General features: G+C 30.6%; 2 protein-coding genes across 2 annotated transcripts; both read right to left on the reverse strand.

The window, feature by feature from the left end:
- Positions 1-1546: 1546 nt before the first annotated feature.
- On the reverse strand, positions 1547-2810 carry LOC107493158 (auxin-induced protein 22E). Its single transcript, XM_016114247.3, has 3 exons — positions 2489-2810; positions 2064-2390; positions 1547-1954 (listed from the first exon to the last, which is right to left on the reverse strand). The coding sequence occupies exons 1-3, from the start codon at positions 2710-2712 to the stop codon at positions 1882-1884; spliced, it is 624 nt and encodes a 207-aa protein (XP_015969733.1). The 5' UTR covers positions 2713-2810; the 3' UTR covers positions 1547-1881.
- Positions 2811-3953: 1143 nt separating this feature from the next.
- Positions 3954-5513, reverse strand: LOC107493157 (lysine histidine transporter-like 2). Its single transcript, XM_016114246.3, has 5 exons — positions 4665-5513; positions 4480-4585; positions 4319-4410; positions 4154-4222; positions 3954-4052 (listed from the first exon to the last, which is right to left on the reverse strand). The coding sequence occupies exons 1-5, from the start codon at positions 5496-5498 to the stop codon at positions 3954-3956; spliced, it is 1200 nt and encodes a 399-aa protein (XP_015969732.3). The 5' UTR covers positions 5499-5513.
- Positions 5514-14126: the final 8613 nt, after the last annotated feature.

Below are 14126 nucleotides of genomic sequence, written 5' to 3' on the forward strand. Positions count from 1 at the left end.
AATAATTTCCATAGAGCTTAGTCAATTTTGAGATTGATGAGATATGACTTAACAACGCCTATTGCCTTGTATGGAAGCTCCCATTATATCAAATATATGAAGATTATTGCTCTGCCATTATTATTATTGACACTGTCATGTCCCACCACAACCCACGAGTTCTTGTACTACTCCAGCATCTCCTCAACAGGTTGAAGTTGACGTTATTAACCAATATCTCTCATGCATCATGAATTGTAATCTTGGTGAATTTGTTTGATTTTTAAGTAAATATCAGAAATCATCGCTTATTCTATCACGCACATTCACTACAAAACTAATATTTTACATAATTATTATATCTGCATGTAGGCATGATGATTTGTGTGTTAGAAAATTATTTTAATTTTTTAATTTGTTTGTGTTCAATATATATATTAATTGTAATCATAAATTATGTAATTTTAAATGACTTATATAGTGGTGATTTTATTTATTGTTATAAATGCTAAGTTGAATAAGTTATAATTACTTTTGATTTGAAATTAAATGAAAATAAAATCAGATATTATATTTTGTTCTTTAGATAATTATTTTTTGAATTTTAGATATTATTTTTATTTGGGTTTTAGGGTTTAATGGGTGTCATGCTTAAATATAAATATAAATAGTGTCTCAGCAACTGTTTTTCCATTAGAGAAGTTGTAATTCAGCCACTTAAAAATAGAGAAGGCTTTGATTGAGAAAGATCGAAAGAACCACAAGACTAAGACAATCTTTTTATTAATTTCTGATTTCTATGAGTAAAGGTATACTTTCGCATTGTGGTATATTTTTGGTGTCTCAATACGAATAATTTGAGTTAAGAAAATAATTTATTTCAACATTGTGTTAATGTCACCTTTGTATATTTATATATATTTTTTTGTACACCTATTTTATTCAAATAAGTTTATGCAAAAAGTGAAAGAAGATAACAATTTTATCATCTATACTATAAAAAAATTATATAAAAAATATAAATCAGATGTCTTTGAAGTAAACATTATATCTGTGTTCAACACACCCTTCAAATATACCTCTTGTGAGATTAACATATTTCTAAACCCAACTACGCGTTCATTGAAACCAAAATCTATATTGAAGTATGAAAATGAAATTCAACGAAATCAAAATTTGTGTTGTAGTCTTTGGTTGCAAACTTGCAATTATTAAAGCAGCACTAGCTTCTGAGATTAGCATGTCAGTTAACTAATATACGAGGATACAAAATTTTCCTTTGATTTGATACCCATGTTAATGGAAGTGCGCGGTAATTAACGATAATCCACTAATAGTTCTCGAATTCTCATTCGTAAGGGAGAGATCTGAGGCCTATTCAAACAGAGAACACCTTATCCTCATTTTTTTTGTTATTATTATTTTCAGGTATAATTAATTGTACATCAAATCAAAGAACTCTTTCAGATTGGGTAGTTACTAGTTAGCATATATATCGAAATTCCGAATCTTATATTATATCAAAAATCAAATTTCCATTGATTTACGACTTGAATCAAATAGAGAATAAAGAAAAAACTTGATATCTTATCTATTCTGTATATATATAACTCTTACATAATACATATAGAAAGATCCAACAAGGACGACGAGATATATATAATATGTTCTGTACAATTAAAACATATAGCAGTAATTTTTCTTTTCTTGTTTATTTTCTTTTTCTCTTTCTCTATATATGTATCTTCTCCACTCTGGCAGGATTCACCAGATGATGAGAACTATAACAAAGAAACATGCCTCAAAACCAGTTCAGTTAAAGGGAAAAAAAAAGTGTATATATTAATATTATCGCTCTGCCTTGATAGATTTAATTTCGCTGGATGCTATGGTGCCGGTGTGTCATAAAGAAGCCAACCCCTTTGCTTCTGATCCTTTCACAATCCTAAGCCTCTTGCAGGAACACGTGAACATGCTGCAATTAATAGAAAAGAAAAAAGCACCGTAAGAATTAAATGTTCTTCTAATTACTTTTAATTTTAAAAATAAAAATAAAAATAGAAGAAGAAAGAACAAGAACTTACTCCCATGGAACGTCTCCAACGAGCATCCAATCACCATCCTTATCTTCATAAGTAGGAGCATATTCAGATCCGTTGTATCCTTCTCTCTCTGAATATTCCCCAAAAGTGCATTTGAACAAATTCTGGAGGGCGTTGAGGAGTTGAGAGTAACTATTGTAAACGTTCAGATCTATCTTCCTCAAGTAAGGTGCACCGGCCATGCTCACCTTCACGTACATCGCAGATCCATCACCATTATTGTTGTTGTGTTCATCCTTCTTCTGTTTTTGTTGCTGCATACTGTTCCTCCTAAACGATCTAACTGGTGGCCACCCTACTACTTGAACCCTGCATCATCATTCATCCACTAATTAATTTCAATTATTCATGTCATAAACCCTAGATTAACCTTCACATAATCTGTTATCATTTCAATTAAGACTTACTTTGCAGGTTGGACAGAATTTTGATGGTCATCATCGTCGTCATCATGATCGGTAGCGTTACTAGGACCACTAGAGTCAACGCTGCTGCTCTTGCTGATGCTGATGCTGATGCTCCTGGATCTGTCTTCAGGTGAAGACCTCTTGTTGTTGGTTCTTCCAGGTAAACCTAACCTTAATTCTGTTGCCTCCAGATTCAGCTCACTTTGGTAAATTGAAGGCTCCATTTAATTGATAATCTTCAGAAGAATAAACGATTCAGCTCACTTTGCGTTGAATTGAGTTGTGATGGGGTATGAACTCTTATAGAAATGAGAGGGTAAGAAGAAGAGAAAATATGGTTCACTTATTTAGAGGGGGCGAGGGGGCATGAAATCAAAGCACGCACCGACCTGGGTGGAGGACCAATGAGGGGGTGACAGGTGTGGGGTCCAGGTCCACACGGTTGAAGGAGTGTGGGGGGATTGAAGGGCAGCGTGTTGGAATGGTGAGGGGACAAGGGAGGCAATCATGGATGACGACGGACGGCTCTGATTGCCTCTTGGGAACAAAGCATGTGATGTCACGCGGGAATTGCATGTGCCTTTTCACTCTCCGAAAGAATAACAAACATAAATAATAAATTAATAATATAATTAGTGTTGAGCTTGCTGGATCAGCCAAGGCAACATTCCATCCTCATCACTCTCATCGCTCTCCTTTCACCCATGCACTTTCACGTGGATGCATGGAAACCTTCATTCACTTCAAATACACATACATACACCAATCATTTGCACCTGCCTTCACTTACCATGACCCTTCACGCCGCCATCACCACTAAAAGCATGTTCAATTTCACTATTCACTTTTATAACCCAAACCAATCCTAAATATTCAACTTAATAACTTTTTACTATCTGCTCCAGTTTCTTTAACTAATTGAAAAACCACATAGAATCAATTTTTACATAATTAGTATTAACAAGTTTTTTTTATTTTATTTTTTGAGAATTTAGAATTTAAGAGAATTTATGGTACAAAATTAAAAAGATTAATTGACATTAATAAAAAAATTTACTTCCTAACTCTGATTAATATATGATCTAATATTAGTAAGTCAAAGATTATGAAAAGTGTTAACTTTGTCAAACAACAGAACAATAATATATTATATGTGAGTACACCGATGCAATATTAATAAATTCGGCAAAATATTTTGATGTCCAATCAATAATCTGTAATACGGGTGCACTTGATCATAAGGCAAAATAAAAAAGCCTGCAAATTAAAGTAACACAACGCAATACAATTCTCATCATACATAAGCAACGCAATACAATTCTCGTCATATATTTTGTAAAGAAAAATATGATCAAGAATTTTTGTATGCATAGAGTCTCAAAAGTACTTAATTTCATTGTTGATGTCCATTCTCATCAACTAACATTACATTGAGCGCAATAACAACATAATAATCATCGTAGGCTCATGAGAAAAATTTGTAGCTTTTGGCTGAGATAATGATATTCCTCAAAGCACCAATAGGTGATAGTGTCATTATTAATATTCCAATAATAATGCAAATCTGAAATTCAAGAATGGAGAAAAAAAAATTGTTAGTATCCACATTGATAATCTACAAAAATGAAAATGAATTTATTAGTAATTGAATACAAATGAACTTACCCAATTAATTGTCCAAGACAAACCATATTTTTTAGGTTTTTTGAGCTTAAGCCATATGATACATGGAAGCTGCAAATAGACATAAAATAAGATCAACTAAGCATGTATATACATATATAGTGATTTGGATAAATATTTATAGTTTCATGTATATAAATAGCTTACAAAGTACGAGGTTGGAGCAAAGGCAAATCCACCAAGAAATCCAAGAAGAGAACCAAAAAATGGGATGCTGATTGCTATTAACATTGTGATTCCTGCAAAATAGAGTTTGTAATTTTTTAGAAATCAATCAAAGCATAATAATAATAATAATAATCACATACCAACATATAGAGTGCGAGTTATGACACGTAAAGTAGAAGAAGGTGAGAAATTCAATCGTTTCACCAAAAAGGTTTCCAACATGTCAAAGACTGGCATTGCAAACACCTGTTGTACAAGAAAAAAAAAATCATAAGAGAATGAAATTATGAAATGCGTCGTTCCTTGTGAATAGAAAAAAAGTGACCTGATAGCCTCCAATGACATGGATGACAACAAAGAGATTAGCTATGGCAACAAGCCAAGCAGGATGTTCGAGTGTGATAAGGATGTTATCATCCACGGCATTTCCAAACATGTAGTAGCCAACAAAAGCAACAGGGAAGTAGCATATTGCAACTCCAATGTATGCCCAGACACACCCTTTCCACATTGCTATCTTGGAAGGTTTCTCTGCCGATGAAGGCATTGTTGCTTGAATTTCTAACACTACGTTATGTCCTGCATATGCAAATGCCACATCTCCCAATGCAGAGAAGAAATGAAACACACCATCACTCGTGCTTTTCATTTTCACGTCATAAGATACTTCTGGTGTAATCCCTTTATTGATGGATGCACCCCAAGCGATGGTAGAGTAAGTCACAGACATCACAGCTGCACCCAGAGAGATGGCAGAAATAGAGTTGAAGTTGGGGAGCTGGACAAGCACGAAGTTGACGGAAGCAAAGACCATGATCCAATAACTGGTTCTGATTGGCGTGCATTCAGGACAAAAAGTTTCATGAACCTTTTGCAAAGACTTGCCTCCAGTGACCATATACACAATGCAAGTACCAACTTCAACCAATAATTGTTGGGGAATGACAATCCACAAACCAAGCTTTTCACCGAATGCTTCTTGCCCCAACTCATGGTACCTATCATTTCTCCTCCCTCCCGGTGTCATCTCGTGCATCTCAACCATTTGCCATAGCGTGTACAATGTGATTACCCATGACAGGATCATCACAGTGATTCCAGGACCCCATCCCAAGTGTGACATTGCATAAGGAAGGCTCAGAACACCAGCACCCACCATAGCCGTCAGGTTGTGAAAAGCAGAGTACCACCATTTTGCCTCTCTTGAAGCGGTTATCGGAAGCCATTCTTCAAGGCTCTTTTGCTTTGATGATAACGAAGGTGATGTAGAACCTTCACCACTTTCTTTTTTATCAAAAGCCATCTGTTTTTGCTTTCTTCTCTCTTTTAACTTTTGCAATAAAGTGTTACCGTCTCACCATGTATAAATATCTCACGGAGGACGACGGCTTAACCCTAGTTACATTGAAACTGTTATTTTCATAGATATTTACGGACAATCTTTTAAATAAATAACAACTTTTGCTATAATTAGATAACTAAATTCTTTCTTTTAGTTATCTTATCTTTACTACAATTCTTTCTTTAGAATATGATAGTCGTAAAAAACGTTGTAATTTCATTTGAGAACTGCTTTCTTTAGAATATATATCTATTCCTAAACTGAATATTTAGTTTTCTTAACCAAACAAAATACTAGTAAATAAATAAAAAACATAGCAAACTGTATAAATCAAGTTTGGATTAGTAGATTAGAAACTTTTAATTTAAAAAATGTTATTAATTAGAATAAATATTGTTTGGTTAAGTTAATAATAATGAAATCGAAATTTCTTTGAATGTATAATTACTGAAATTGACAATTTTAATACTATATTATACCTTTAGTCTATTTTTATTTCTAAAATATGTGAATAAATTATGCTAGAATTGTTATAAACAAACTGTATAAACTTTTATGTGTTACATAAATATTATATTTAAGAGGCTATTTATAATCTAATAAAAAAACTAATAAAAAAATTCTTTCTAGAACCTCTTTAAGACTTTCTTAAACCCATGTGAATAAATTATGCTAGTAGTGTTATAAACAAACTGTATACACTTTTATGTGTTACATACATATTATATTTAAGAGGCTATTTATAATTTAATAAAAAACTAATAAATTTTTTTTTTCTAGAACCTTTTCAAGACTTTTTTAAACCCATAAGGTACGCTCTATTTAAATTTAATTGGGTAAAATTTTTAATTTTAAAAAATAATTTATAAAAAATAATTTTTTAAAAAATATAGTATTTATATTTGGTCAAATTAAAAATAACTCTTAATAAATATAAATGATAAATTGAGAGAGTATCTAATAAAACTGAGAGAATACGTAAAGATAAGAAATTTGGCGAGATGTTTGAAAGACTAAAGTTCTACCAAAAATCCTTCTTTTTCTCTGGTGTGCTCAGCATGAAAGAATGCCCTTTCGACCGGTTACGTGCCGCAGTGTCCCGCAGACATATATACATGACCTATTTATTTGTGAGAAAACTAGAGAAGTGTGAAATAGAAGCCTTTACTGTGGTATAGCTGTTAGACGAAGATGAGAACCTGTTCTTCCGGTGTTGGGAGACGGAGAAGTAACACTTAATTCTTAATCCAAATGAAGAGTACATCTAAATTCAAATCTAATTAGGAATTTTTTTTATTCTTTTCTCTCTCTAACTATATATATATACACAAAACCAAAATAAACTATAAGAGTTTTGAACTACACTAACAAACTAATAGAATTTTGATTTTAAACTATGCTAATAAATTAACAGAATTTTGAATTTTAAAAATAACAATTACGTTTGATAGAATAGCTTTTAAAATTTAAAAATACTATAAAAAATATAAATTTAAACGTTAAATTTAAAAATTAGTTAATATATGAAATTATATTAGACTTTTAAAATTTAAAAAACACAAACTAATTTTAAAAATTTTTATTTTAATTATTTTCAAAAGTACAGCAATATTTTAAAAAATACAGATGTCTTTTCAAAAAATTTTACTAAATATATTATCTTTAATTTTAGTGTTCATAGATAAAAACTAAAATTGTCTTTAATTTTAGTGATCATATATGAAAATTAAAATTGAAAATATCTCTTTCAATTTGAAGTCTACTACCGAAAAACCCGACAAATAAGCAGCACCTTCTTGCTTTGAGTTTCACATGGGTTTGAACTTTGAAAATGGGAACCCGTCGAAATTGAATAATTAGAAAGGATGCAAAAATAAACAACAATGCATTCATATAACACGTTATTTGAGGTTCGGGCATCTTATTAGTGCCAAATAAACCAATCTTGCACTGAGGAAAAAAAGGCACAAGAAATTAATTAACAAAAAGTTTAGCTTATATCATTTACAATTTATGGCCACGAACAAAGCTAAAGCTCAAAAGATTAACGAAGGAAAAAATTATGAAACTAAACCCAAATCCAAAATTCAAATTGTGGGAGAACAAAGTGCGTTACAAATTCCCCACCAACTCAAATATTCAAGAGAAATAATAAAAATAGTTGTGATGCTCTATTCAAAATCAAATGGTTACAAATTCTTGTAAATAAGGATGTCGATGATCATATGACAATGAAAGAGGAACGAAGAACGCTTTCATGAGAATGTGAAGCCCTAGCTATTGAGGGAGGCAAAGCAAGGAGCATTGGTATTAATCAAGCATTTTAAGATTATTAATTACTAATTAATGGATTGACTTTTGCAATTAGTGTACAATGTTAACTTGCTAATTGGAGTCAAATTGGTGGCGGCCACCATTGTTTTGCGGATACATAAGAAGCAATTTTGATGCTATTGATTAACAAGTGACAACAGGTTTTTTATTTTTTTTATTTTTATTTTTGAGTAGGGATTGATTGGTGTGAAATAATGGGAATGGGAGGGTATGCCTTGTTTACTGGAATTAGCTTTTCGACTTTATTTGGTATTTCTCTCTTATTATTTGTCGTAAGTTTAATAATTTAGTAGGGCATTAAGCACCGTATAAACTGAAAATTTGTAACTTAAAATTAAATTAATGGCTTAATAAAGTAATATATAAAACATATGTCTGCCAACAAATGACATAATCTCCCTGTACTCAAATAAAAAGTTGTGGGTTCGAGTCTCCCTATACTCAATAAAATATATATCTATATATTTAACTATAAAATGGGTGGGCTTTGTCTCTAAAATTGAACCCGTTTAAATTGCGGGAATAATGGGCTGAGCTCGATTAACCCGAAAAAATGACAGATTAAACGGGTGGACCGTTTATTTTTATTTTTTAAAAAATAACACTTTTAGTGGATATTTTTCTCGATCCGACTCAAAAATTCGATTAATCAACTAAAAAATATTATTTTTTAAAAATTTTTGATAAAAAGTGATAATTTTGTCAAAATATTTTTAAAAAATAAAATAAAATGATAAACAGACTGGTCCGTTTAATTCATCGGACTGACCATAAATAATTCAGACTAAAAAATTTTGGTTTGCAAATAAAATAAATTTAAATGGGCCAATCTATTTAACCCACAAATTTAACAGACCGAACTTAAATAAACCGAATTATTCCGTTTGACAAACCTTACTAACTAACTAGCACGTTAAGTTTAATTTTGTGCAGCTTCACTACTGCCAAAACATATATACACTAGACATAAATTATAGCTACTAATTACATAGTTATATATTATTTTGAACCACACTAACAAAATCACAAATACATTAATTTAAAACCAACTCGTTTATACATATATATACATACATGAGACATTAATTAGGTACAAATTAAAGAGTAACATACCATAACAAGAATGGCCAATACGGAAACATCATATGTCAAATGAGTCATAATTTTTTTATAATAATAAATTAATACCATTGGGGGGCGGGGCCATCCTTTTTCCTTCACCATACCTACCCAGCACACTGACCTAACTAGCTAGCAACTCTTAGTAACTAGTAAATATATAATAACAACAACAATGAGTAGCATTTAGTTTAATTTGTTAGGTTGTTCACTATTTTTGTTAATCAATGGCAATAATATCTTAATTAGAGCTTAGTATTTAATTAATCTTAAAAAAAAAGATAAATTGGTTAAAGTGGGAATAAAATTATAAAAATGGAGTTAATTATTAGAAAAGAACTATAAGAAGCACATTAGATAAATCTATCTATGTGTGTCTCCAATTTTATTTAATTTTAATCTTGTCAACCTTTTTGATAATATACTTGTTTGAAGAATGCTAGGAACCAGTAACTTTTGTGATTTTTAATCATTAAATAATTATCAATAATAATTTTAATAGTGTGAGATTGGCATGAAATTTTATCTAATGACTCATTTTTTTTTGTTACATGCTAACTAGAATTTAATAAAGTTACTGGTTCTCTAGACTTTTCTATTTATTTTATAAATGTAAATGAATGATACATGAATCATTGGGTCATAACTTTATATACTCAAATGATACAATTTTTTCATTCTTATCTAATAATCTTAGACTCGAACCTACAATTTTTTAAATAAATATAAAAAATTTATAATATTTGAGTTATAATTCATTAAAAAAAATCTATATATATTAAAATTCTAAATATTAGAATATGAATTACGTCTCCTAATAATTATTATTTCTAATTCCTAAGTCCTAACCAACCAAATAATGAAGGAAACATTGTGGGCCTAGTGAGTAGTGACACACGTGGGTAATGGAATTAGAGCCTTTAGATGTTAAAGAAGGTAGGGAACGAAAGGCCCAAAATTTAATTTCTTTGCAGGCAAAAACATTGGTCCCAATTCCTAATCTCCCACCATGCCCAATTCTATTATTCCATGTCAAATGAGTCGGCCATACACGTAATAGAATGTGTAATAAAAATATTAGATACCTATAAAAAAATTAATCATTAAATTAATTATCATCTATTTGTATATAAATATATAAATTATTTAGTTAATTTTTAATTTATATTTTATATTTTAAAATATATTTTATATAAATAATTAATTTAGTAGTTAATTTTTACGTATAGCTGACATAATTAAAATAATAATATGTAAAAAGATAACATGGTTTATCATCTTAATTAAGTTGACAAGAAAGGAAAAATGTTTATTAGTATAGCACTATATTTTCTTTGATGGTTCTTACACTTTTTTCGTACACGGTAATTGTGTGTGGAAAAATGCTTTTGTCAAAGGGGTGGTGAGTTTGATACTTTGATCACATCATCAAAAAGCTAAGCCTCGATGCCTTTTTGCTTCAGTTGTCTCTATTACTACTATAATTTATCAGATATTTAATCATCCTGTTTAAGATTAAGTTGTCTGGAAATAAAATTTAATAATCAATTATAAGCTATACGTTCACATTAAATAAGTCAATTGTCTTAACTTTGGCGTGTTTGCAAAGAAAAATAAATATTCCCATATATAACTATGTCACATGTATTTTAAAATCAATTACTAGTATATAATATATATTAAAACATTAAATAAATAAATATATATTAAAAATAAATTAAATATTACATATATTTATACATGAACAATATATGATGATTGATTTTTTGAGATAGTATTTTATAAAGAATAATTTAAAAAAAGTTTATTTTCTAGTAAAAATTTAAATTTTAAAAATATTATTTTGCATATCAAAATTCACCCAATCAACCATCATATAATTATATTATTGAGTTATAACGTGACGAATTAATGTATATATAAGAAACTCTATGTGATTAACAACTCCCCACAATGAGTCAATGACCCAATGAGTGATATCAAAATTGAGAAATAATTGTAATGTCGATTATATATTACATAAAATAAAATAATAAATTACATAAATATTCTCGTCTCCTTCCTTTTACATCTTTTTCCTCTTCTTACATTTTCTTTCAATCTACCATCCAACAATCACCATTGTTACCATCACACTAACAACTGCACCACCTATAACAGATTATTAGATCTTAATAGTCTTTATAGAAAAAATATGAAATAATTTTGCAAAATGTTATTAGTATCCTTTTTCTTTTCAAGTGTGGCCATTGGCATTTATGAAGGTTGAGGCGCTATGAATCTTTTCAACAGAGAATTGTTCTCCATATGACCCTTTCTTCATGGCACTTTATCACCTATATATGTAACTAAGCATTATAATTTGAGATTGCAAATTTTGGATCTTTCTTTTTTGAGATTTTAATTTTTAAGTTTGTCAAATAGGAATCGACCAAAAATTTTACTTTCATATTTATTAGGACTCCCAAGACTTATTATCTTAGGTGTTAATAGGTGTTAATACTTAATAGAGACCGGGTGGTTTGAGATTAAAAATTTAAACATATGAAAAAAATGAGTCAAATGAAAGAAAGAAAATAGAAAAAATAACACTGGTAATAGAAAAAATAAAATATAAGAACTAACATTCTTAATTTTTTATTGTGTATTCTGTGAGATTATGTTATTTGCAATAGGAGCCAAGAAAAGAACAAATGAAATTTAATCAGGCGTAGTGATGTACAGAAACGGGAGTGTGAGAGAGAAAAAGAAGAAAAAAAAAGGGGTAAAATTAAAATTTTAAAATAAAACTATTATTTAAAATATTTAAATATAACTATAATTATTATATAATTAATAAAATGTTTGAATCTTAATCATTAGTTCAAATTTTCAATGGTTATGATTCAAAAGGAATTTTGGACCATAAAAACCAAAATATACTTTACCCATCTAAGAAAACTCCTAGTATATTAAATACAAAAATTATTTATCACTAATAAAAATAAAAATTTATCTATTTTATGTCTTATGGAGACATGTTAAGTTTATACATTAATAAATTTTTTATTAAAAATATGAAAAAATTTAAATTTTTAATGTATTTATTTTATATTTATTAAATGAAAATATTTAAAATTTTTTAATAATAATAAATTTATCATGTGTACTTAGTACACACATTAACTACTACGATTTAGGGGAATTGGGCTGTGCTAGATTTTATGTTCAAATTGTGAGGGGTTAAATTAATGCTTTGAAAATTTTGGTCATGTCATCTAACCATTACAATGTCACGTGTCATTTAAAATTGTCAAATCAGCTTTTCGATGACGAAAAACGTTGGAAGGGCCAAATTGAGGCACATGTCAAAATTTCAGGGTACAATTTGAATCAATTGAAAATTTAAGGACTAAATTGCGTCGGAGGTCAAATTTCAAAGGCCATTTTGAGTATTAACTCCTAGCTAGCTAACAATAATTTAATATCTAAATTTGTTTATTCGAATTTTTAGGAGAGAAGCTGAAAAAATTAAATTATACTTTTTTCCTATCCTAATCAATTATAGCAAAGCATCTTCTTCTATATCTAAGGAGGTAAAATTTTACCGAATAATAATTTAACAAAAAAATAAAATAATTTAATTTTTTTGTCAATATATGGTTATAATCTATTAATTAATTAATATTTGTAATTAAAAAACCTAAAATATTATTCGGGCCCATAGAGCCCAAGTGGTAGGTTGACCATCAGTAAAATCGAACCGAAAAAACATGATAACAGCTCAACAAAAGAGCAGTGCAAAAAAAGTGAAAAGAATGGAAGCTTCGTGAAGATGAGCATGGATGTATTGAAAATAAGGAATATGATTACAATCCAATTAATTATGTGTCAAATAATTTATTATTGAAAATTTAGAGTTACATTGTATGTAAATCTGTAACTTTGTTACTAACAAAATACATCACATAGATATATTAAACACTCGATTTAAATGGCCAAATAACATAATCATCATAAGTTATAAGATGTAAAATTTACTTGCTGTGTAAAGTATACAAGATGTCTATGGTACGGGTTGAAAGATGGATTGGAAACTTGCGGGTCGAGGCGGATGCCGGATTATTTGACTGGAGAGATGAGGGGAGGTACCTGCAAAGACACTCCGACGCTCAAGTCAGAATGGATTTGAGAGGTATAAGGTGTGAGGAATGAATGATTACCTGGAGGGACCTGGGTCCTCTTATTTATAAGTGATGGTAGCTATCTTATCTTATCTTATTTGGCTAAGATAAGGGAGACGTTTGAAGGGTGCCTTCTTCGCACTTTGCTTCCCATTTGAAGGGGGCTCCTTTCTTTATTAGTTTGAAGAAGGGGACTGCTTTTTGTGGCGATGCCCCGAGGAAACGGGATAGCGCTGTGAGCCGGCCTGTGAGTTTTTGGATGTCGTTGAGGCTTTTCGGGCTTGTCATGTCGAGGATGGCGCGACATTTTTCCGGGTTAGCTTCGACTCCGCGTTGCGTGATCATGAAGCCGAGGAATTTTCCTGCCTCCATTCCGAAGGCGCATTTTGTCGGGTTAAGTCGCATTCGGTGCTTTCGTAATGTGTTCATTATTTCCCTGAGGTCGCTGATGAGTTGTTTGCCGGATTCGGTTTTGGCGAGCATGTCGTCTATATAGACTTTTAATTTGGTCCCGGACAGATTCTAGAATATTTTATTGGCGAGCCTTTGGTAAGTTGCTCCGGCGTTTTTTAGGCCGAAAGGCATGACTGTGTAGCAGTACGTCCCGTCGGGGGTGATAAACGCTGTTTTTTTCTCGTCGGGTCGGTGCATCGGTATTTGATTATAGCCGGAGTATGAGTCCATAAAGCTGAGGTATCGATGGCCAGATGCGGCGTCTACTAATCTGTCGATGTTGGGTAGGGGGAAGGCGTCTTTTGGACAGGCTTTGTTAAGGTCCGTGTAATCGACGCACATTCGCCACTTCTCGTTGAACTTTTTCACTAAGACG

The sequence above is a fragment of the Arachis duranensis genome, chromosome 6 (assembly GCF_000817695.3).
Source record: "Arachis duranensis cultivar V14167 chromosome 6, aradu.V14167.gnm2.J7QH, whole genome shotgun sequence".
NCBI classification, from domain to species: domain Eukaryota; kingdom Viridiplantae; phylum Streptophyta; class Magnoliopsida; order Fabales; family Fabaceae; genus Arachis; species Arachis duranensis.